This window comes from Eublepharis macularius, chromosome 11 (assembly GCF_028583425.1).
Source record: "Eublepharis macularius isolate TG4126 chromosome 11, MPM_Emac_v1.0, whole genome shotgun sequence".
Taxonomy (NCBI): domain Eukaryota; kingdom Metazoa; phylum Chordata; class Lepidosauria; order Squamata; family Eublepharidae; genus Eublepharis; species Eublepharis macularius.
Window position 1 is genome coordinate 21967459 of NC_072800.1, and position 23444 is coordinate 21990902.

Here is a 23444-nt window from a genome sequence, read left to right on the forward strand (position 1 = left end):
TGTTGTGACTGGTTGGTCCAGATATTGTTTATGTTCTTGTGAGGTTTTTTTCCAAATTTCCTGTGATGATAAATAATTTAAAATATGATTAGTGTCAGGATTGTCTGATGTACAAATGGTTTGGTAGTATTCAGCAAATACATTGGCTAATTTTACAGAATTAGTTTGAGTTTTTCCTGGGTGCCTTTAATAGCTTGTATAGAATGTGAGGAGGTTTTTTCCTCTAATTTTCATGCAAGCAAGTTTATAGATTGGGTGGCCTTTTTTGTGTTCATCTTCTAGTTTTCTTATTCTAGATATTATTTCATGCCTAATGTTTTCTTTTTGCTCTTCATGACAGGAGGCAACGGAGATTAATTTCCCTCTAAGTACCACTTCCATAGCATCCTACATGTGAATTTGAGGAATGCCACATAGTTTGTTTCTATTGTTTAATTTCTAAAGAGACTTCAGAAGAAATTTATTTGTTAAATAAAAGTGATTTATTTAGTTTCCAATTTGTTTGATGTCATTTATTCTCAGTGTACATTCTGTCCACGCATAGTCTGTCCACAACTTTAAAAGGTCATTCAGAGAGGAGTGATACAAATGTTTACTGCTGACACATTGATTTACCCATGTTGAACGAAAGCAGAATTGAAAGCCAAGAGAATCAAGCGCACTCTGGATGAAGACAGCTCGTCATGTTGTTTTGATCTACAAGCAGCTCTCCACACTGAAAGCAGTGAAAGCAGCTTTCTCAGTAATCATGCTTTGCGCCGCTCCCCCCGACGCCCCCCGCCCCGCCTCCGCCATCAGTTATCAAACTCAGTTCAAAGTCTTGACTGTGAGATGGCCTTGGCCTGGCATATCGGTAGGACAACCTCTTCCTCTATGTTCCACCACAGCAGCTTTGCTCACCTGATCAGGGCTGTCTTCAGATACCGTCGAGGAGGGAGGGAGAAAGCTGCCATTTGTCTACTGAATGTAAAGCCTTTGTCCTTCACATATGTGAGAAGCTGTTCTCTTCCACATATGTGACAGGGGGAGGTAACCCCCCCCCCACCAATCCTTGCCTTTTGAGTGCTGACATCTACAATGGATGCCCTGGCTCCATTTTTTGGGGTTCACCAACCCACACTTTACAAACCAGTGGGTGAAGAAGACATCCTTTGTGCATGTTATCTACCTACCTCTTTGTGGCTGCATGGCAGACAGATGTTTGGGATATAAACTTCCCTGTGTCCCAAATACCTGGTTCCAGGTCACAGCGTTAGCAAATATGAATGCTGTGCTGTCACAGGATGGCATTGTCAACGATATCAAAAGGCACTAAGAAGTACAGGAAAACAAACAAGGATGCAGTTTCCAAATAAGAGGATCAGTGTAGGGCATTCATCAGGGGAACAAATGATCTTAGTCTGCCATGATGAGGGCAACAATCAGACTGAAATGGATCATCTTTATCACGTGGCAACAGGGGTGGACAGGGTTGCCAAAGAAGCCATGGAAAATGGTTCTTCACCATTGGTCCCATCCCTCTTCCATCAACACTGCCTCATCTGGAGGAGATCCAACAGATAATGGGCTAATATGCAAGTACAAGCCAGCAGCAGGAGGCAGCACCACAGTGAAGCCAAGGACTATTGCTGCCTGTCTCCCTCGGCTCGTCTTTGCCTCACTTGCCTCATCATTGGTCATCTGTGGCTGGTGTCTCTGATCAAGAGGGATCACTGATGGGGCAACTGAGGCAAAGGCAAGCCAAGTGAGGAGGATAGGCAGCATCTGCAGCACCAGGCTTTTCTGCACCACTAGACCACTGGCTGATTCTTGCCTAGCCAGCCTTATTGGCCCTCCTGGCTGCCTGGGCACTGACGTGTGTGTGTGTTGTGTGCAGACAAGTGGCACCCCAGACCACCATCCTATAGGAAATTTTCTCCTAGAGGCCATAATGGCAAACGTGATCTTGCTTAGAAGCCCTTTATCTGTTACATTCTAGAGTATGATATTTGCTGCTTCACCATCCTCAGCCTCCCCAGTCTTACAGTTGCTGACTCCTGCTTGTGCCAGCAGATTTAGGGGTAATATCAGAGGATGGTGTGGTTTAGGAAGGAAAGGAACCTCGGTGGCATATAATGTCATAGAGTCCTCCCTCCAAAGCAGCTATTCCAGGGGAGTTGATCTTTCTTATCTGGAGATCAGCTGTAATTCCAGGAGAACTCCAGGCTTTATCTGGAGGTTGCAACCTTACCCAGTCTCCTTCTCTTCAAATCAGCTCTGCTGTTCCCTCCTGTATGCTTGAACTGTCTCTCCAAGCACCTGCTGACACTTTAGTCAAAACCCTCTTCAGATACCAATACTTCATGCAGCTTTCCAACCAAGCTGTCACGAATTTTTGCATCACTGATTTTGTTCACATTAATCCACTGTTCACTGTACAAACACACACACCCTTCGCATCATTTTTGCACTCACCTTCATTTTGACCCTCTAACTGAATTGGTCTATGGGAAGCAATCCTTAAAGTGGATTCCTTTTTTTGGTTTATTATATATATTAATTGGACATCTCTTAATTTTTTTTCAAATAAATAAACAAATAAATAACTGAAAAAATAGGACATATTTTTTTATTGTTACTTGGAGCATCCAGCCAGGTAACTCCTCTTCGCCTGAGGCTAAGTCCCAGGCTACCAACAGATAATTGTTGGGGTGGAGGGAAGTGAAAAACATGGTCTGGGTGTGCTTTCAGTCCCGAGTCTGCAGAAAAAAGCAGTCTGTTTTGTGCTGTTCCGTGAGCATATTGGCATAGAAAGGGTTAATTGAAGGGTGCCAGTCCAGAGTTTTCATTTCTAAAATATTGTTCTGGAGTGTCTCTAACACATCCCACTGTTTTTTGTAGCAATGGGTTTCTTTAGTGCCCGTTCCGGGATGTTTTGTGCTGTTCCGGGAGCTTTTTGGCATGGAAAGGGTTTATTGAAGGGTGCCAGTCCAGAGTTTTCATTTCTAAAATATTGTTCTGGAGTGTCTCTAACCCATCCCACTGTTTTTTGTGGCACTGGCGTTTCTTTAGTGCCCATTCCGGGCTGTTTTGTGCTGTTCCGGGAGGTTTTTGGCATGGAACGGGTTAATAAAAGCGGGGCAGTCCAGAGTTTTCATTTCTAAAAGATTGTTCTGGAGTGTCTCTAACACATCCCATTGTTTTTTTGTGGCACTGGCGTTTCTTTAGTGCCCGTTCCGGGCTGTTTTGTGCTGTTCTGGGAGCTTTTTGGCATGGAACGGGTTAATAAAAGCGGGGCAGTCCAGAGTTTTCATTTCTCATAGAATCATAGAGTTGGAAGGGGCCATACAGACCATCTAGTCCAACCCCCTGCCCAGTGCAGGATCAGCCTAAAGCATCTCTGACAAGTATTCATCCAGCCTCTTCTTGAAAACTGCCAGTGAGGGGGAGCTCACCACCTCCCTAGGCAGCTGATTCCACTTTTGAACTACTCTGACGGTGAAAAAGTTTTCCTAATATCTAGTCGGTACCTTTGTAGTTTTAGCCCATTGCTTCGCGTCCTACCCTCTGCTGCCAACTGGAACAGCTCCCTGCCCTCCTCCAAATGACAGCCTTTCAAATATTTAAAGAGAGCAATCATGTCCCCCCTCAACCTCCTTTTCTCCAAACTAAACATTCCCAAGGCCCTCAGCCTTTCCTCGTAGGGCTCAGTCTCCAGACCCCTGATCATCCTCGTCGCTCTCCTCTGCACCCCCTTGATTTTGTCCACATCCTTTTTGAAGTGAGGCCTCCAGAACTGCACACAGTACTCCAGGCGCGGCCTGACCAAGGCAGTATAGAGAGGGGCTATGACCTCCTGCGATTTCGATGCTATGGCCCCTTTGATACAACCCAGGATTGAATTAGCCTTTTTTGCCACCGCATCACACTGACTGCTCATATTCAGTTTACAGTCCACTCTTACCCCAAGATCCCTTTCACATATACTACTGCCCAGAAGTGTATCCCCCATCCAGTATTTGTGCTTCTCATTTTTGTGGCCCAGATGTAATACTGTGCACTTGTCTTTGTTGAATTGCATCCTATTCACAGCTGCCCACTTCTCCAGAGTATTCAGGTCTTGTTCAATTTTAATTCTATCTTCTTGGGTGTTTGCTACCCCTCCCACTTTGGTGTCATCAGTAAATTTAATGAGCAGCCCTTCCACTCCTTCATCCAGATCATTGATAAAAATATTGAAAAGTACCGGGTCCAAAACCGAGCCCTGCGGCACCCCACTGGACACCTCCCTCCAATCTGATGAAACGCCGTTGACCACCACTCTTTGAGTGCGGTCCTCCAACCAGTTCCCTATCCACCGAACTGTCCTATAGACTACTCCACAGTCTTCCAGTTTGCCCATCAGAATGTCATGGGGGACCTTATCAAAAGCTTTACTGAAATCCAGATAAATCACGTCAACAGAGTTCCCCCGATTCAGCAAGCTGGTCACTCGATCAAAGAAGGAAACCAGGTTGGTCTGGCAGGATCTGTTAGGAACAAAACCATGCTGACTTCCCCGGATCACTGAGCGGTCCTTCAGATGCTTACAGATTGATCCCTTTAAAATCTGTTCTAATATCTTCCCAGCAACAGAAGTCAGACTGACTGGCCTGTAGTTTCCCGGTCATCCTTCCTCGCTTTCTTAAAGATTGGGATAACATTCGCTCTTCTCCAATCTTGTGGCACATCCCCAGTCCTCCAGGAGGCCTTGAAGATGATGGACAGGCCTTGAAGATGATGTTCTGGAGTGTCTCTAACACTGGCATTTCTTTAGTGCCCATTCCGGGCTGTTTTGTGCTGTTCCGGGAGCTTTTTGGCATGGTATGGGTTAATTAAAGGGTGCCAGTCCAGTGTTTTCATTTCTAAAATATTGTTCTGGAGTGTCTCTAACACATCCCCCTATTTTTTGTGGCACTGGCCTTTCTTTAGTGCCCGTTCCGGGCTGTTTAGTGCCATTCCGGGCTTTTTGGCATGGAACGGGTTAATTGAAGGGTGCCAGTCCAGAGTTTTCATTTCTAAAATATTGTTCTGGAATGGCTCTAACACATCCCACTGGTTTTTGTGGCACTGGCATTTCTTTAGTGCCCGTTCCGGGCTGTTTTGTGCTGTTCCGGGAGCTTTTTGGCATGGAATGGGTTAATTAAAGGGTGCCAGTCCAGAGTTTTCATTTCTAAAATATTGTTCTGGAGTGTCTCTAACACATCCCACTGTTTTTTGTGGCACTGGCATTTCGTTAGTGCCCATTCCGGGCTGTTTTGTGCTGTTCCGGGAGGTTTTTGGCATGGAACAGGTTAATAAAAGCAGGGCAGTCCACAGTTTTCATTTCTAAAATATTGTTCTAGAGTGTCTCTAACCCATCCCACTGTTTTTTGTGGCACTGGCATTTCTTTAGTGCCGTTCCGGGCTTTTTGGCATGGAACGGGTTAATTGAAGGGTGCCAGTCCAGAGTTTTCATTTCTAAAATATTGTTCTGGATTGGCTCTAATACATCCCACTGTATTTTGTAGCACTGGCATTTCTTTAGTGCCCGTTCCGGGCTGTTTTGTGCTGTTCCAGGAGCTTTTTGGCATGGAAAGGGTTAATTGAAGGGTGCCAGTCCAGAGTTTTCATTTCTAAAATATTGCTCTGGAGTGTCTCTAACACATCCCACTGTTTTTTGTGGCACTGGCATTTCGTTAGTGCCCATTCCGGGCTGTTTTGTGCTGTTCCGGGAGCTTTTTGGCATGGAACGGGTTAATAAAAGCGGGGCAGTCCAGAGTTTTCATTTCTACAATATTGTTCTGGAGTGTCTCTAACACATCCCACTGTTTTTTGTGGCACTGGCATTTCTTTAGTGCCCGTTCCGGGCTGTTTTGTGCTGTTCCTGGAGCTTTTTGGCATGGAACGGGTTAATGAAAGCGGGGCAGTCCAGAGTTTTCATTTCTAAAATATTGCTCTGGAGTGTCTCTAACACATCCCCCTGTTTTTTGTGGCACTGGCATTTCTTTAGTGCCTGTTCCGGGCTGTTTTGTGCTGTTCCGGGAGCTTTTTGGCATGGAAAGGGTTAATTAAAGGGTGCCAGTCCAGAGTTTTCATTTTTAAAATATTGCTCTGGAGTGTCTCTAACACATCCCCCTCTTTTTTGTGGCACTGGCCTTTCTTTAGTGCCCGTTCCGGGCTGCTTTGTGCTGTTCCAGGAACTTTTTGGCATGGAATAGGTTAATAAAAGCGGGGCAGTCCGGAGTTTTCATTTCTAAAATATTGTTCTGGAGTGTCTCTAACACATCCCCCTCTTTTTTGTGGCACTGGCATTTCTTTTGTGCCCGTTCCGGGCTGTTTTGTGCTGTTCCGGGAGCTTTTTGGCATGGAATGGGTTAATTAAAGGGTGCCAGTCCAGAGTTTTCATTTCTAAAATATTGCTCTGGAGTATCTCTAACACATCCCCCTCTTTTTTGTGGCACTGGCATTTCTTTTGTGCCCGTTCCGGCCTGTTCCGTCTCGTTCCGTCTTTTACCCTGTCCCGCCCACTTCGAAGCTCTTGCTGCCTGCGCTTCCCCCAGGCCGAGAACGCGCGTCGCTCCAAATCCATTCGCAGATTCTCCCCGTGTTGAACTCCGTGCGGGCACCGCACGACTGCGAAGGGGGCGCAGCACAGGGCAGAAGAGGAAATGCCTGCCCCGCCTGCCCTGCCCTTTCTAGAGCCTGTTGGTTTTTTCCCCCCACAACGGGCTTTGTTGCTAGTCCTACTTTATAATTCCCTTAGCGGGTTTCCGATGCACCAGTAAGTGCACCAGGCAGGCCGGTTCTGGAGGGTGGCACTCGATGCCGCGGGTTTCGCAGCCCGTTCGGAGGGCGGTGGCACTCTCAGCCCTTCCCGCGGTGGCGCAGGAAGGGCAGCAAGGGCAGCGTGTCAGAAAGCCTCAGGGGAGCCGTGGCAGGAGAGAAGCCTGCTGCCCTCTGACCCCTGCCAGAACCGTGCAGCGCTGCTTTCGGCAGGGACAGGACGAGGGCAAAGCACCCGCTGCCATGTCAGCCCTGCCGGAGCTGGGCACGCCACTCTGCAAAGACTCGGGGCCTTGCATGGCAGCGGTGCTCCTCTCGCGGCGTCTCGACCCGGGTTCGAGGAGAGCAGTGCACACGGTTCCTGGGGCCTCGCAGGGCAGCAGTTCTCCACTCTCCTTGGGCCCGGGGAAAGGCGGCGTGAGCGGAGTGCCACCACCCTGCAAGGCCTCTGGAGCCACGGCACTCCGCTCTCCGATCCAAACCCCCATTGCCTCCCTCCCTGCCTTTCCTTTCCACACCCCACCTGCCTCTGACCCCTCCCGAAAACCCCATTGCCTCCCTACCTGCCTTTCCCCTCCACACCTCACCTGGCTCTCAGCCCTCCCCAAAACCCCATTGCCTACCTGCCTGCCTTTCCCCTCCACACCCCACCTGGCTCTCAGCCCTCCCCAAAACCCCATTGCCTCCCTAACTGCCATTACTCTCCCCACCCCCACCTGCCTCTGACCCCTTCCCAAACACCCATTGCCTCCCTCCATGCATTTCCTTTCCACACCCCACCTGGCTCTGACCCCTTCCCAAACACCCATTGCCTCCCTACCTGCCTTTCCTCTCCACACCCCAACTGACTCTCAGACCTCCCCAAAACCTCGTTGCCTCCCTACCTGTCATTCCTCTCCACACCCCTCCTGCCTCTCAGCCCTCCCCAAACCTCCATTGCCTCCGTACCTGCCATCCCTCCCCAGACCCCTCCTGCTTCTCACCTCTCCCCAGACCCACCTTGCCCCCCACCTGCCAGCCCTTTCTAACCACAACTTCCCACCAGCCCTCCGCAACCCCAGCTTTCTAGAGCCCATTGTATTTATTTGCACAACGGGCTCTGTTTCCACTATAAAATAACAAAACTTCACCCCCTACCCACCACCCATTGAAAAGGCAATATAATGTTGATAACAAAAACTATTGAACTCAAATTAATAAGAAAGCAATTTTCATACCAAATGCTAAATCAAAAAACATGATATATGTACAGCCTCTGAGAGACCCAGTGGAAAGTGAACTCATTTGGGCCTGTTGAATAAAAGTGCAAAATCAAGGGCCTGTCTTTATTGGGAGCAAGAGAAAATGCCCCCCCCCGAACCTCAATACTGCTGGGTAGCACAAACTGCTAGTGACATATTAAACTGGGTTTTTTTAAAGTTTGGATTGATTCCCCCCTTCCTCAATTATAAGGCTTGCAAGGAAATGGGGGAAAAAAACAATTTCTTGACTCTGGAATGCTTTCCATTTTGTTGCCCAGTTGTTTCTTACTGGAATTAGTTCCTTTATGAGTAGGGGCTGAATGAGTTAACATTTTGTGCAGATTTTGATAGGTCAGTGGAGGTAATATACAGTAAAGCTTGTCCTGATACGATAGAGTACCATACGGCAAATATTTTCAAGTTTAAAGAAATAGCACTAGCAAGGAGCCAAGACATAATTTATCACACCCATGGGCTGTCATTCCAGTCAGGGGCCTGTTATCCCAGTCCCAGAGCCCTTCTGGCACACCCAGGGTCCGTTATTCCAGCATAGAGCCTGTCATTCCAGTCCCAGAGCCCTTCTGTCACACCCGGGGCCCTTCATTCCAGTCAGGGGCCTGTCATTCCAATCCCAGAGCCCTTCTGGCCCACCCAGGGGCCGTCATTCCAGTCAGGGTCCTGTCATTCCAGTCCCAGAGCCCTTCTGGCACACCCAGGGCCCGTCATTCCAGGCAGGGGCCTGTCATTCCAGTCCCCGAGCCCTTCTGGCACACCCAGGGCCCATCATTCCAGCATGGGGCTTGTTAATCCAGTCCCCGAGCCCTTCTGGCACACCCAGACGCCGTCATTCCAGTCAGGGGCATGTCATTCCAGTCCCCGACCCCTTCTGGCACACCGAGGGCCCGTCATTCCAGTCAGGGGCCTGTCATTCCAGTCCCAGAGCCCTTCTGGCACACCCAGGTGTCGTCATTCCAGTCTGGGGCCCGTCATTCCAGTCCCAGAGCCCTTCTGGCACACCGAGGGCCCGTCATTCCAGTCAGGGGCCTGTCATTCCAGTCCCAGAGCCCTTCTGGCACACCCAGGGGTCGTCATTCCAGCATGGGGCCTGTCAATCCAGTCCCCAAGCCCTTCTGTCACACCCAGGGACCATCATTCCAGTCAGGGGCCTGTCATTCCAGTCCCAGAGCCATTCTGGCACCCCCAGAGGCCGTCATTCCATCATGGCGCCTGTCATTGCAGTCCCTGAGCCCTTCTGTCACACCCAGGGCCCGTCATTCCAGTCAGGGGCCTGTTATTCCAGTCCCCGAGCCCTTTTGTCACACCCAGGGCCCATCATTCCAGTCAGGGGCCTGTCATTCCAGTCCCAGATCCCTTCCGGCACCCCCAGAGGCCGTCATTCCAGCATGGGGCCTGTCATTCCAGTCCCCGAGCCCTTCTGTCACACCCAGGGCCCGTCATTCCAGTCAGGGGCCTGTCATTCCAGTCCCAGAGCCCTTCTGTCACACCCAGGGTCCGTCATTCCAGCATAGAGCCTGTCATTCCAGTCCCAGAGCCCATCTGTCACACCCAGGGTTCGTCATTCCAGTCAGGGGCCTCTCATTCCAGTCCCAGAGCCCTTCTGGCCCACCCAGGGGCCGTCATTCCAGTCAGGGGCCTGTCATTCCAGTCCCTGAGCCCTTCTGTCACACCCAGGGGCCGTCATTCCAGCACAGAGCCTGTTGTTCCAGTCCCCGAGCCCTTCTGGCACACCCAGGGGTCGTCATTCCAGCATAGGGCCTGTCATTCCAGTCCCAGAGCCCTTCTGGCACACCCAGGGCCCGTCATTCCAGGCAGGGGCCTGTCATTCCAGTCCCCGAGCCCTTCTGGCACACCCAGGGCCCATCATTCCAGCATGGGGCCTGTTAATCCAGTCCCCGAGCCCTTCTGGCACACCCAGACGCCGACATTCCAGTCAGGGGCCTGTCATTCCAGTCCCCGACCCCTTCTGGCACACCGAGGGCCCGTCATTCCAGTCAGGGGCCTGTCATTCCAGTCCCAGAGCCCTTCTGGCACACCCAAGTGTCGTCATTCCAGTCTGGGGCCCGTCATTCCAGTCCCAGAGCCCTTCTGGCACACCGAGGGCCCGTCATTCCAGTCAGGGGCCTGTCATTCCAGTCCCAGAGCCCTTCTGGCACCCCCAGAGGCCGTCATTCCAGCATGGGGCCTGTCATTCCAGTCCCCGAGCCCTTCTGTCACACCCAGGGCCCGTCATTCCAGTCAGGGGCCTGTTATTCCAGTCCCCGAGCCCTTCTGTCACACCCAGGGCCCATCATTCCAGTCAGGGGCCTGTCATTCCAGTCCCAGAGCCCTTCCGGCACCCCCAGAGGCCGTCATTCCAGCATGGGGCCTGTCATTCCAGTCCCAGAGCCCATCTGTCACACCCAGGGGTCGTCATTCCAGTCAGGGGCCTGTCATTCCAGTCCCAGAGCCCTTCTGGCCCACCCAGGGGCCGTCATTCCAGTCAGGGGCCTGTCATTCCAGTCCCTGAGCCCTTCTGGCACACCCAGGGCCCGTCATTCCAGCACAGAGCCTGTCATTCCAGTCCCAGAGCCCTTCTGGCACACCCAGGGCCCGTCCTTCCAGTCAGGGGCCTGTCATTCCAGTCCCCGAGCCCTTCTGGCACACCCAGGGGCCGTCATTCCAGTCTGGGGCCTGTCATTCCAGTCCCAGAGCCCTTCTGGCACACCCAGGGGCCGTTATTCCAGTCAGGGGCCTGTCATTCCAGTCCCAGAGCCCTTCTGGCACACCCAGGGGCCGTCATTCCAGCATGGGGCCTGTCAATCCAGTCCCAGAACAGGTTATCTGAGCCCAGACACTTTCCTTCAAAATTCCATTCCACGTTTTCTTTGCACCTCTTTTTTTGCTCTAATGTGTTTCAATGGAGCCCATGCAAGTCAATGGGCATTCCAGTTCCCCATTATTTCCTATGGGCATTCAAGCCTCTCCCATTATTTCCAATGGGCAATCCTGTCATTCATTTTAGTACATTCCATAAAAGGGTCCTCGGGGCTTTTAAAAAAGCAGGTTGAGTTCAACCGGAACTAAAGTGCCTACTTCAGAGTGTGTTGTGTTATATGCCGTCAAGTCACCTCCAACCTATGGCGATCCTATGAATGAAAGCCCTCCAAAATGCCCTATCATTAACAGACTTGCTCAGATCCTGCAAACTGGAGGACCTGGCTTCTTTTATTGAGTCAAGCCATCTCGTTTTAGTTCTCCCACTTTCCCCACTGCCTTCCACTTTTCCTAGCATTGACTTTTCCAGAGAATCTTTTCTTCTCATGATGTGGCCAACGTACCATAGCCTCAGTCTTGTCATTTTAGCTTCTCGGGAGAATTCAGGCTTGATTCGATCTAGTACCCACTTGTCTTTTTTGGCCGTCCATGGTATCAGCAAAACTCTCCTCCAGCACCACACTTCAAATGAATCCATTTTCTTCCTGTCAGCTTTCTTCAGGGTCCAACTTTCACATCCATTCATAGTAATGGGGAATACCATACTTCAGAGTAACCCTACGAAAAAGCGGGAAGGGGAGCCAGAGCACAGCCCCGCTGAAGCCACTCGTGTCCCTGAAGCGGCCCCATCTCAGAGGAGCGACGGGGACCCCCGTGCTTTCCCACTGCCACTTGTCGCCTTCTCCTCTTTGGAGGCCGTCTGAGGGTTTTCAGTCCGGTTGATTTCAAGGGGAGAAACTGAAACAAGCGCGGAACTTTTTCGCTGGGGCCGCCTGAGTTTCAAAACACGCCCCGCATGGAGACAAAATCTGTGAGGCGGAGGCATCAGCCGGAGTCCGACTCGCCAGAACTTCGAGCCCCAAAGCCGACACGCGGCCACGACCGTATGAACGGGCCAACGCGGCAACACCAGCGCCGCGAAGCACTCGCTGTCGAGAGCGACAAACCGTTCCACCTCCTCGACCAGGGACGGCCTCCCGACCAAAGCGGTGCCTCATGGGACTTGTAGTTCTGGCTGCAGCCCCCCCCCCCCCACAATGCATCGCGGTTTTCCGCGGTAGGGAGGCGTCAGAGGGGCAAGAGAAGGGCGCCTGCGCTTTAGCGGGCACGCGGTGTGGGTCGCGCTGAGAGAATAGGCGGCTTCGGGCTTAGGCGAGCTCCGGCTGCAGGACCTCCTCACTGTGTCCGCCTTCCCAAGAGACCGCTCGGAGGGAGAGGGCTTGGCCCGTAGGGTTCAGTCAGGTAATGGCACAGGGAGATGACTTGTTTAAAGGCATAGGAACTGTAGACTTTGTTACTGGGTGCTACCTCTTGCTGTAAGTAGAACGTCAGGATTTGAGCCCAGTGGCGCTTTAGAGACCAACAAGATTTTCAGGGGGTGAGCTTTAGAGAGTCAGAGCTCCCTTCTTCAGTACGGCGGAGATCCCCAGGCCTTTAAGCTTTCCAGAGTTGCCTTCTATCTGAAAAAGGGAACTTTGGAAAGTCTATTCCCTGAAAATCTTGTTGGTCTCTTAAGGTGCCCCTGGACTCAAATCCTGCTGTTCCACTGCAGACCCGCGCGGCTCTCCCCCTAAATCTACCCTTGCTAAAAACATGCTCCTATTGGAGAGTTTTGCATCAGGTACTGTGTCGTGTCACTCTGCTTGTGTTTTGTTTTTCAGCTCTGAAATCAGATTTCTGCTTGATTTCAAATTTCTGCAGTTATTTCAGATTTCTGTAATTCTTTATGTCCAGATCTCATGAGCTTTGCCAGAGTGGATCAGAAACAGGGTTAGAGCAGGAATCTCAAGCAACATGCTGAACTGCTGGGCCTCTGGGTTTACATGTCAAGAACTACCAGCCCCAAAGTTCCGTGTGCATAAGAGGGAGGGAGGGACATCTGGTGGGAAGGGCGAAGCACCGCGAGAAATGCAAGGAGGTGAAAGAAAAGAAACAAAAAGAAGCTAAAGGATACTAATCCGTGCTCCAGTTTCTCAACTCAGTTAAGGCCTTTCTGCAATCAGGCAGCCATACAGCAACTGGGGAAGTACATGAACAAAATGAAGATAACGATGATTTCACCTGTGACATTCACAGGATAATCCCTTTTTAGTAACCAAAAAGGTAAAAAATAGTTAGCAAACTTGTATGAATATCAGGCTGGGAGTTATTGTTAAAACAAAAATTGCAAAAGTGGTTATTGTTCAGAAATGTAGAATATAGAACAGTAATTTCATAACAAACTTTTTCATGATTTGTGAGGCTCTATAGATTGAAGGATTGTGGTGGTATAGGTGGGCATTTTACAAGTTTGTACTTGGCCCTAAAAAAGAATGCTTGGGTCCTGGCTCCACACAGGGGAAATAGGTGACAGAAGCAGTCTTCACTGAGTGCAGGGAGAAGATTGATATCACCGGAGCAACCCTTTAGCAGTGAGTGCTTGAAATGTGGCATTCACTGCCAGAGGATGTAGTGATGCCCCAAGCAGAGAGGAGAGGTCTATCGGTGGCTACTAGCCATGGTGACTAAAGGGAACTTCCACAAGAAAAAAACAGTGCCAGGAAGCAACATCAGGGTTGACCTTGCCTTCTGTGCAACGTCGGCCTTCCAGGGCACCTGTTTGGCTACTGTGTGAGACAGGATGCCGGATTAGATGGACCACTGGTCTGACCCAGCAAGACTCTTACATTAACCCTGCCAACATCTATCATATGTCATGGCACTGATGTCCCCTTGACATGCAGGAGGATTTAGCCTGCTGCTGCATATTGATGTGCACACATCTTCAAGGCGCTGTCACCCATACGTCACGCCAAGGAAAGGAACTAAGGGAGCACAGCCCCTTCCACTAGAAAGGGCACCGAGTTGTGACCGGGAATGAACACACACACAGACTACCCCTTTCTTACTTGCTAAGCCTTTGTGCCCCCCTTTGTGTCATGGGGTGGAGCACCCACATGGGTTCCGAATACGTTTGTTTCCCCTTTGGCTGTTCATGCTCAATGTCCCTTGTGCAAAGTGCCCTTTAGGTGGGTTCTGTCACCCCAAACCCCTCCTTTGGTATTCTGAATGTACAAGCTGCGAAGCCATCACATTACAGTCCTATACCACATACCCTATCGCCTGAGGTTGAGGTGTCTTGGCTGAGTATATAGTGCCCTGGAGGGCTGTGATTGATTAAAGACTAAGTGCAATCCTGAGAAGACATTCCTGGGAGTAAACCCCACAGAATAGACCTGAGTAGGATGCTGAGCAGACCTGCTTTAGGGTTGCTTTTAGTTGGCTTTGTAAACTGCACGAATGCTTGTGAGGAGAGTGGGGCTTAAATTTTTCTTATTGGTCCACTGGGATGTATCGGAGATGCCCTGGGGTTTCGGTGGTGTAACTCTGTGCTGACATGAAGGGTATGTCGTGAACCGATGATGTCTCACTCCAGCCTTGGTCCTATCCAATTCTAGGACAGCACAGAAGTTACATCAGCTTGGGGCTTGCCACCCACTTTGGCAAGCTCCAGTTTGGTGTAGTGGTTAAAAGCACGAGACTCTAATCTGGAGAGCCGGGTTTGCTTCCCCACTCCTCCGCTTGAAGCCAGCTGGGTGAGCTTGGGTCAGTCACAGCTTCTAGGAGCTCTCTCAGCCCCACCCACCTCACAGGGTGTTTGTTGTTGTGGGGATAATGATAACATACTTTGTAAACCGCTGAGTGGGTGTTAAGTCATCCTGAATGGCGGTATATAAATCGAATGTTGTTGTTATTGTTGTTTTTATTATCTCCAGATACTACAGAAATCCTGTCCTCCACCTCCACCCCGCAATCTTCTAAATAAGTTAGTGTAGGTTTTTGTTGCTATCCGTAGCCCTTTGGAGACAAGGCTTTGGGTTGCCCCCTTACAGTACAATCCTCAATAGACTCTTTTATACCTAAACATAGCCTTGAAAATATTGTATATAAAGCAGCATTCCATAGAAGGGTTCCCCAACCTGGCTCCCATAGACACTTCCCCAGGTGCCCACCGTGTGCTTCAGTGGGGCCGTTTGTGATCTGCCTTCATACAAATAAAGGGGCTTTTTATCAAGATCCTCCCCACCACTCACTGGAGAAGGATCCAGGATCCTGTGAACAGGACCTGCAGATCAGCTGTAGGGCAGATAGGGCCAGGAACAGCCACAAGAGCACCCCTTTCCCCCTTGACTGTCTTCTGTGCCCCCCATTTCCCCCCTGTGACAGAGGTGTCTGAATGCCTGCGTAACTACAGCTGCTCTAGTCTGCTCCCCATAGACATTCCGCGAGGAGATACGCAAATGGCTAAACCTGGCCAGGCACAGACAGCAGAGCAAGAGCTCTGGAGTCCATATTAAGGCCAGCAGCATCCGTCAATCACACAGCAGGAGCCGATGACATCCCTGTGAGCGGCTGCCAATCACCGGCTGCCAATATGGCCTCCCTTGACCCTCAACACCACTTCCCCCTGACAGAGAGCCAGCAGACAGGGAGGGTGACGCTGTGACTAAGGCACCCTGACAAAGGCACGTGGCCTGAGAAGCCCTCTCCCAAGCTCAGAGGGGACACCCGCCCCAGCAGCCTACCTTGTTGGCGAGGGCCAGACTGGCAGCATAAGTATTGCCCACTTATAAATACCCCTGCTCTGAGCCACACACCTCTTTCCTCTGGGAAAGTAAAAATAGACATAAGTGGGAGATATGTCGGTATTATGGCTAGTCAGCTCCCTGAGCGCTTTCAGCCTCCCCTCCCCCCAGACTGTGCAGTTTTTCTGTGCTTGTGTTAATCTCCCTTGGTCGTCTTCTGTGTATTTGAATCCCCCATCCCCTTTCCTCTTGTGTATGTGCCTTGGCTCCGCCTCCTGCAGCAGCCATTTTGCAATGGTGCCCTCCCACCCCGCACACCTCAAATTCCCAAAGGCTCAAAAAGTTTGGGGACCCCTGGTCTGTAGTATTGCAGAGGAATGATCTAAAGCTATCACATGAAAATCTTAGCACTGCATGGTTTGGGTATCAAATCCCAAAGAGACATTTTTGTAGGAGATGCTCCCTGCATCCCCTTCCTAAAACGTCCATCTTTTCTGTCATCTCCACATGCAGCCAAAGCAGTTGGTTGGATGCAGCAACAGAGTCCGCAGAAGGAGGGCCGCAGCCTGCCGTGTGACCCGAACCTCCTTGCCAGCCAAACGGGATCAGGCTGCAGGGCCTCCTACAATGCACCGCGGAAGTCTCCATTTCTTTAGGACGTCTCCTTAGAAGCTACGCAGCAATACTTCCGGCCAGGGTGCCGCTGAGACAAGGCTAGAGCATCTCCGCCAAGACCCTCTTCCTGAGTCTGCATAGCATGTTCTGGGGCATGGGCAGGTGCCTCTTGTCTACTGAGATGCGGCTGGGAGCGGCGGCTGTGATCCGGGGATGGGGGTGCCCCCTCCTTGCCTGTCAGGGGGTGCGCACCCTGAGTACGTCTGCAGGCTCTGTCTGGGCCTGGTACGAGGCCTTGTCTGTGTCGGCGCCAGTTGCATGGACTGAGGCAGGGCTGTTGACGCTGCAGGCTGCCTCGGGGCTGCCCTGGTGGAGTAGCATCATCGCTGCCAGCACCCTCCTCCGCACTAGCCTCACTCTCCCACTTGCGGCTCATCAGGGCCATATCCTTGCCAAGGTAGGTGGGTTGCTCCCTCCCTCTCTGAGCATGTGCAAAGTGCCCAGGGTGAGCAAGGAGGGAGGAGAGGCCCTGCCCTTGTGGTGCTGTTAAAAGCAGCAAGAGTCACCACTGCCGCCAGGTGGGCTCTGCCAGAGAAGGCAGGCCTCCCTGGCATTCTAACTGGGCCATTGGTGTCTTTTCAGCCAGCTGGAAAACCTGCAGCCTGAAATCCAAAGCCTAGCAAAGCAGCTTCGCCAAGAAGTTTCCATTTGCGCGAAACAACGCAGCTGGTCTGAGAATATGGCCAGGTAACAGCTCCAGGGGCCCTTCCTCCTAGGCAACATAGCTCCGTATAGGCGGCTTCAGGATGCCTGAGTGAATTGAATTATTTATTAATATGGTCAAACACCAGCACTAATCGTTTAAAACAGTTCACGTAAATTGGATATAAATGTCAAAATATAAAATATTAAAAATTGGACATAAAATTTCACCTAAAAAAATTTCACCTAAAAGAAGCTTCCTGGTAAACACAGAGTCAGAGCAGCCCGAAAACCTTCCAAGCAAAGGGGAGAATAAATTTTGCGCTAATTTCCTGAATCAGATGCCTGAGTGCAGGTGTGAACAGAGCCAAGCTGTGGAGAAGTGTTTCATGTTCTAGGCCCCAGACAGAGGTTCTGCTTTTGCTGCTTCAGCTGGGTTCTGGACGCTTCTAAAAGGAGCCTCCTTTCCTTTCTTGTTCAACGGGTTTGTGTTATGATCTGTCTTCTGCTCTTGTTCCTGCTAATTTCCTTATTGTTTTCAAGGTTCCAGTCTTTATGCATGAAAGACCTCATTTCTGTGTTCCTGACTGCATATCCCCTCATGTCCCGCCTCTTTTATTATATTCCGCACATATTTATTCCTATAATAGACCCATCTTCAAAGCCACTTTCCTTTAAGTCCATCCTCAAGATTCGCTTCTTGACTTCCTTTCCTTGCTGTACCTACACCTCCATTGCAACTTTATTATTCTCTTTATCTCAGTATTCACTTTCAGATCTTTGATCTTCTTCCAGCCTCCCCCATCCATCAAGGACTGCAAGAATTGTATGGCTTCTGTGCACCACAAAGCAGACAGTAAATGCTAGCTAGGAATCATCTATGCTGTCAGTTGATGCCACACTTGATGTGGCATCTGGGATTGGGCAGAGTCCCCTTTGAAGGCCCCTGAATAGCTATGGGAATTTCAAGATGCTGCTCTAAACAACGTCCTGGAGAATAAACCCCACTTAAAATGAAGGGAAATCAGTAATTCCAAAATGGGATTACTTGTGTCAAATTTGCAAAATTTTCTTTGTTTTACCACTCACTAATAAAATTTTATTAAAAAATATTTTAAAATTTGCTGCAGGTTTTTTTAAAATTTTTTCCTAATATGAATTGGCCAGTTTTTTAAAATTAGCATCGGTATCAAACCTATTGATTAGTGAAGTTTCTATTTTGTTGTCCTAATAAGTTAATGCTTTAAAAATACTTGGCTGAAACTTGATAGGTCAATCTCTTTTTCCCTGTCAGATGGTCAACCCTCATCGGGCGCAAGAACCAGGAAATGTTTTTGTGTGTTTAAATAGAATTTGGTGTTTAGTGATTTAAGAACAGCAGTGAGATGCATGTTCTGGTCCTTGGATTGTTTTATGTTTATCTTTCCGACCAGGTTCCATTTCAGGAAGAATCTGAAAAGAATTGTTTCAGAGTTGTACGTTCGAGATAACTGCCACCCTTTGAAGGCCAGCTTGTTGATATGGATACAGATCCCAGTGTGGGTCTTTGTTTCCATTGCGTTGCGTAACTTCAGCATTGGTAGGCCAACTTCTGAAGGTAATAATTTTAAGTGGATGTTGCGGAGTGTGTGTGTTCTCTAAATTTAGTATAATTAGACTTGTAAACAGGTAGAAAACGTTGTGCCAAAGTGCAGCTGCCAGTATTTTTGGGTCCCAAATTTCTCACCGTAAGCAGAAAAATTAAAATAGTAAAGCGGGGGAAGACTCAAGTATACAAAATTAAGAGTTGTGCTTGTGAGCATCAAAAGTGTACCCTTCATTTAGCTTTTGTTCTGTTCTTTTCCTTTAAGGGAAAGAGTTTAGTAACTTCTTTTCCTGGCCTTAAAGGATTTGTGAGCCTCATTAACATCCTGCCTCATTTGCCTTAGTTTCCCCCACCCTGTAAACAGTTTTAGCTTTTTTCACCAGCAGCAACCTGCAACTCTGAATTCTTTCCAAATCCCCACTTCTAAAGTTCCTACTAATTTCTTCAAAAGTTGTCATCAATCATACCTTATCTGGATTTATGATAACTGCTCATGCATTATGCCTCTGACAATGGCCAAGTGCTCTATAATAATAGAAACTGCTTTGTAATATATTTTTAAAGCAATGAAAACATGCTAATTTTCTATGTCTTCAACAGGGTTTTCTATTCAGGAACAGCTGTCTACGGGAGGTACACTCTGGTTTACGGACCTCACTGCACCTGATCCAACTCTGGTTTTGCCCATCGCACTTGGACTCCTCAATCTGCTTATAGTGGAAGTATGTAAAGGGTAGAGCTAGGACTGCTATAAATCTACTCGTTCTAGCATTTGATTCTCCCACCATTTCCCCAGCATGCTCAGGGTGGTATAAGCAGGTTTCCCCTCTTGCAGTTCTTTATCTGGCTCAATTTCCTGCAATATATCACACCAGTTTCTCAGTAATGACGATGTGTGGCAGGAGAGAATAAAGAATCTTTTCCTCACTCTCTGGATAAAGAGATTGCACTTTGATTCCAGAGGGACAGTCATGTTAAGGCAGATAGTCTTTTGCCCCTTACTCTATTAGTCTTTATTTTTGCATAATAGGGCTCTTTCATCAAGTGCTGAAAGTTGGGGAACACCTGAGCAAAGAGGGAGAAAACAGGCAACAGTCAAGTCAAACAGCAATGAAATGCCAGAGGCATGGTCTGTAATGTTTCTATGCTTAGTATACAAAATCAGCGCAAACACAGTCCACAAACGCATTCACAAAATATCTTGTCAGAAGGTATTTTAAAAAGCAGTAATAGAGTAATGCCTCTGTTGGCACTGTGATTTTCTTGTATACATGTGCGATTTAGAGAGAAATGTTACAAACTGTACATCTGGATTTGTTAATCTGATGAAGAGGACTCTATGCCACAACAGAAATAATGGCTCAATAAATCTGTTAGTATTTAAAGTGTATCAGTGTTCCTGTGTGTGTTTACATTAGCAATGCCTGTGAATAAATGTAAGATTCTAAAAGGATGTTTGATGTTTGCTGTAGAGCAGAAAATATTTTCCAAATTAAACCTAGGAGGGAATGTTATCAGCTCCGCTGAGTCTCACGTTTGCCTTGCATCACCTTAGCTGATATTTTCCATATGTTTCTCAAAGTGAACTCTCTCTTCAGATGTTTGTTTTGCGAAAAACCGAACTGTCCAGATTTCAGAAGTACAGTACTTACTTCTTTCGAGGGATGGCTATACTTATGGTCCCTATTGCTGCAACTGTACCATCAGTAAGTACTGTAGGACAGAAGTTGGTTACTACTTTCTTGCTAATAAATGTGTCTTTAAAGTGTTTTAACCGTTCCAAATTATCTGTGAATGTTCTGTGATAAGGTTGCTATGGAAATTGTTTTAAGTAGAAAACCATGTTTTCCCCCTCCTTTTCCCCATAATCATTTCTACCCAGTAGAGGTGCTCAGGGTCAGGGCTTTTTTCCAGCTGAAACACGGTGGAATGGAGTTCAGCACCTCTTGTAAATGGTCACATGACTGGTGGTCCCGCCCCCTGATCTCCAGACAGAGGGGAGTTTAGATTGCCCGCCGCGGCGCAGAGGGCAATCTAAACTCCCCTCTGTCTGGAGATCAGGGGGCAGGGCCACCGGCCATGTGACCATTTTCGTCGAGGGCGATTTAAACTTTAAAAAACTCCCCCCTTGTTCCAGCTGACAGAAAGTGATGTCATTGTGCGGCCTTGAGTTCCACCACCTCTTTCCCCAGAAAAAAAGCCCTGCTCAGGGTGATATACTGGGGGGGACTGGCCACAAATCTTCCAAGCTTAGCAGGAATTTGAACACGAGTCTCTCTCATCCAGCACCCTATCCATTGTGTAGGACACTACTCTTTAAGAGAAATCTGAACACAGAATTAACCTCGAGCAAAGCTTGGCACAACACCGTTTCTAGGATCCTTTGTCTTTAAGGCAGTTTCATAAATTAGGGGAGTGTTTCACTTCAAGCTGTTCTGTATAAAGAGCTATGCCTGATACTGTATTTTTACTGTCTTTAGATCTGTAGCTCCAGAGTTACATGTGGCTCTTTGACATGCCACCAGTGGCTCTTCTGAGCACCGTTCCCCAACATGGTACACACTCCACATTCCTGATAAATGCACAAGGCCAGTGCCTGTTAGGGCTTTTGCTTGAAACAGCCACAGGGACTGTCGAAGGAGTGGGCCATATGCCTGGGATGGAATAGAGGGCTCACCTTCTCCAACACACCCACCCTTCTGCACAGCCTCTGCTTATGGAAATGTTCCGTTAATGGTGTGCTGGGGAGAAAGAAGGCTGGCCACAGAAAAGAGGGCGTAAGATAACCTCTAGGAAAAAAGCAAACTGGCCACAGTGGGGTGGTGGTTTCATTTTCTCCACGACTGTCTGCTCTCTTCCGTGTGCCTCGCAATCATTCTTTCTTTAGCCGCTATGCCTTAGGCTGGAGAAAAAGGGAGTCCCTTTCCCTCGCTCCAGATACAGAAGAGCTGGCTAAGGCACAGCACTGATGAGGAGAGATCAGCCCTGCATGATCAGAAGTAATCTGTAATTAAAAAGATGATTGTTGTACCTGTGATATTACACTATTGTACATGTCAGTTTAGTGCGGTGACCCTTAGAGCATACAGGTGAGTGAGTGAGAGGCACGGCTGTAGCTTATTAAACAGAATACATCTTGCTGCTCTTGTTGCAGGCCATGGCTTTGTACTGGGTGTCCTCAAGCTTCGTGGGACTTTCACACAACCTTCTGCTCCGCTCTCCTGCCTTCCGTAGGATTTGCCGCATCCCTCGGACCAAGTCTGATTCAGACACTCCCTATAAAGACATTCTCGACGCCTTCTGTGCTAAATATTTCTTGAAGTGAAATATTTACAGTTTGGAACCGACTGTCCTTCATCTGTGTGATTGCTGAAGCTTGAAATCAAGTCATACTGTATTAAGTCTGCTGTGGAATGTGGAAGCTCCCTTAAGCCAGTCATTAGTTGCATTTAGTTTGGTGAGAAGAGTAAATGTCGCTAAGATGCATCGGAAGCCTCGTGCTCGTATGCTAGGAGAGTGTGGAATAACTTTTGCAGTTATTTTGTCTGTGTTTGGTGCCCCCAACGCTCTGCTAGTTCTCGAGATACACGTGCATGCTTTCAGCTTAGCAGCAATTCCTGAAATGTGGTCTTTTGTCTTAAATTTATTTCTGGCACTCGGGAATATTGAGGGGCTTGGAAGTATGTTTGTATTATGTCCTAAAACTGAAGAAACTAGAATAAAAGTAACTCCGTGGTTAATAAATTCCAATCATTTTTCTAAGCCTAGTTTGGTCGGAAGATAGTTTCCAAAATATATAGGAACTTCTGTTAGTAGTTTTAATTTGAATCAGAATGACGATGAAATTCTTTCTGAATAAATTTTGAAAATCCTAGTTTCCATTGGTCATGAGATGATACTTTACCAAGTATTTATGCAAAAAAGTTCCGTTTGGTTTTGAGTTTATACCCCGGGAGTGCTTGGTCAAACTGCCTTTCTACCAGGAGGCTGAAGTTGGTTCCCAGTTCCTTAGCTGCATTTCCCTAGTTCCTTATTCATGCATCCAAACACAAATATTGCGGGCACTTTGAAAGGTCTGAACCCAAAAATAAGCTTTGGCCCACCATGTATCATACACCACCACATTCAAGCGACTCTGCCCTGCTGTTTCCTAGTCCAAAGTCCAGTTCTTCTGTAAGCTACTCCAAAGTGGACACAGGACAAAAGCATATTCAGAAATGGGGGTGGGGGGGCTTCCCTTCATGGACACAATACTTTTACTAATGAGTGCCAGCTATGTTGCGCAACACAGTCTTTGTGTGTAAAGCGAGAAATGATTGGGGAGGCAAGTTCACTGAGTATCTGTGAGATCTATTGGGGCTCATCAAACAACTTTCTGAACTGCAGGATACAAGATAGCTGTACTAGCATTGCATTTTCAAAGCCATTTCAGGTGGGCGGCCATGTTGGTCTGTAGTTGAAGAGCAAGATTCGAGTCCAGTAGCACCTTAAACACCAGCTAGATTTCCAGGGGATGAACTTTCGAGAATCAAAGCCCGGGAGCTTTGACTCTTGAAAGCTCATATCCTGGAAATCTAGCTGATCTTTAAGGTGCTACTGGACCCGAATGTTCATAATCAAAGCAGTGTCAGCAGCTTGTGTGCATACTTTGCATTATTATTAGCATGATTTTAGTAAATTTGCATCTTCACATAGGTGAAGTTGGCTCTTTACAGTGTGAGGAATTATCTAATTTGCATCCAAGTTGGTTGGGTCTGGGAGAATGTTCTCATTAGTTTACACACTGTAAACCCCAAATGGATCCAAGAGAAACTTTTGTGTATAAGTGAATGGAGAAAACGGTGTCCCGGTCTGGATTACAGACTGGCTGGGCAACTATGTTGGGGAAAAAATTGAGGAGTATGAAAATATTGTTTTTTTACTTTGAAATACAACCACATTACAAGAATTCTAGGGGAA

At 48.4% G+C, this 23444-nt stretch overlaps 1 protein-coding gene across 2 annotated transcripts; it reads left to right on the forward strand.

The window, feature by feature from the left end:
* Positions 1–12104: 12104 nt before the first annotated feature.
* LOC129337692 (cytochrome c oxidase assembly protein COX18, mitochondrial) lies at positions 12105–22296 on the forward strand. 2 transcript variants are annotated; one of them, XM_054991602.1, is made up of 7 exons: positions 12105–12260; positions 16097–16655; positions 16845–16945; positions 18334–18497; positions 19086–19207; positions 20084–20191; positions 21640–22296. In XM_054991602.1, the coding sequence occupies exons 2-7, from the start codon at positions 16341–16343 to the stop codon at positions 21808–21810; spliced, it is 981 nt and encodes a 326-aa protein (XP_054847577.1). In that variant the 5' UTR covers positions 12105–12260; positions 16097–16340; the 3' UTR covers positions 21811–22296. The 2 variants fall into 2 exon arrangements, with proteins under 2 accessions (XP_054847577.1, XP_054847578.1); XM_054991603.1 differs by lacking the exon at positions 12105–12260 and adding an exon at positions 13048–13121.
* Positions 22297–23444: the final 1148 nt, after the last annotated feature.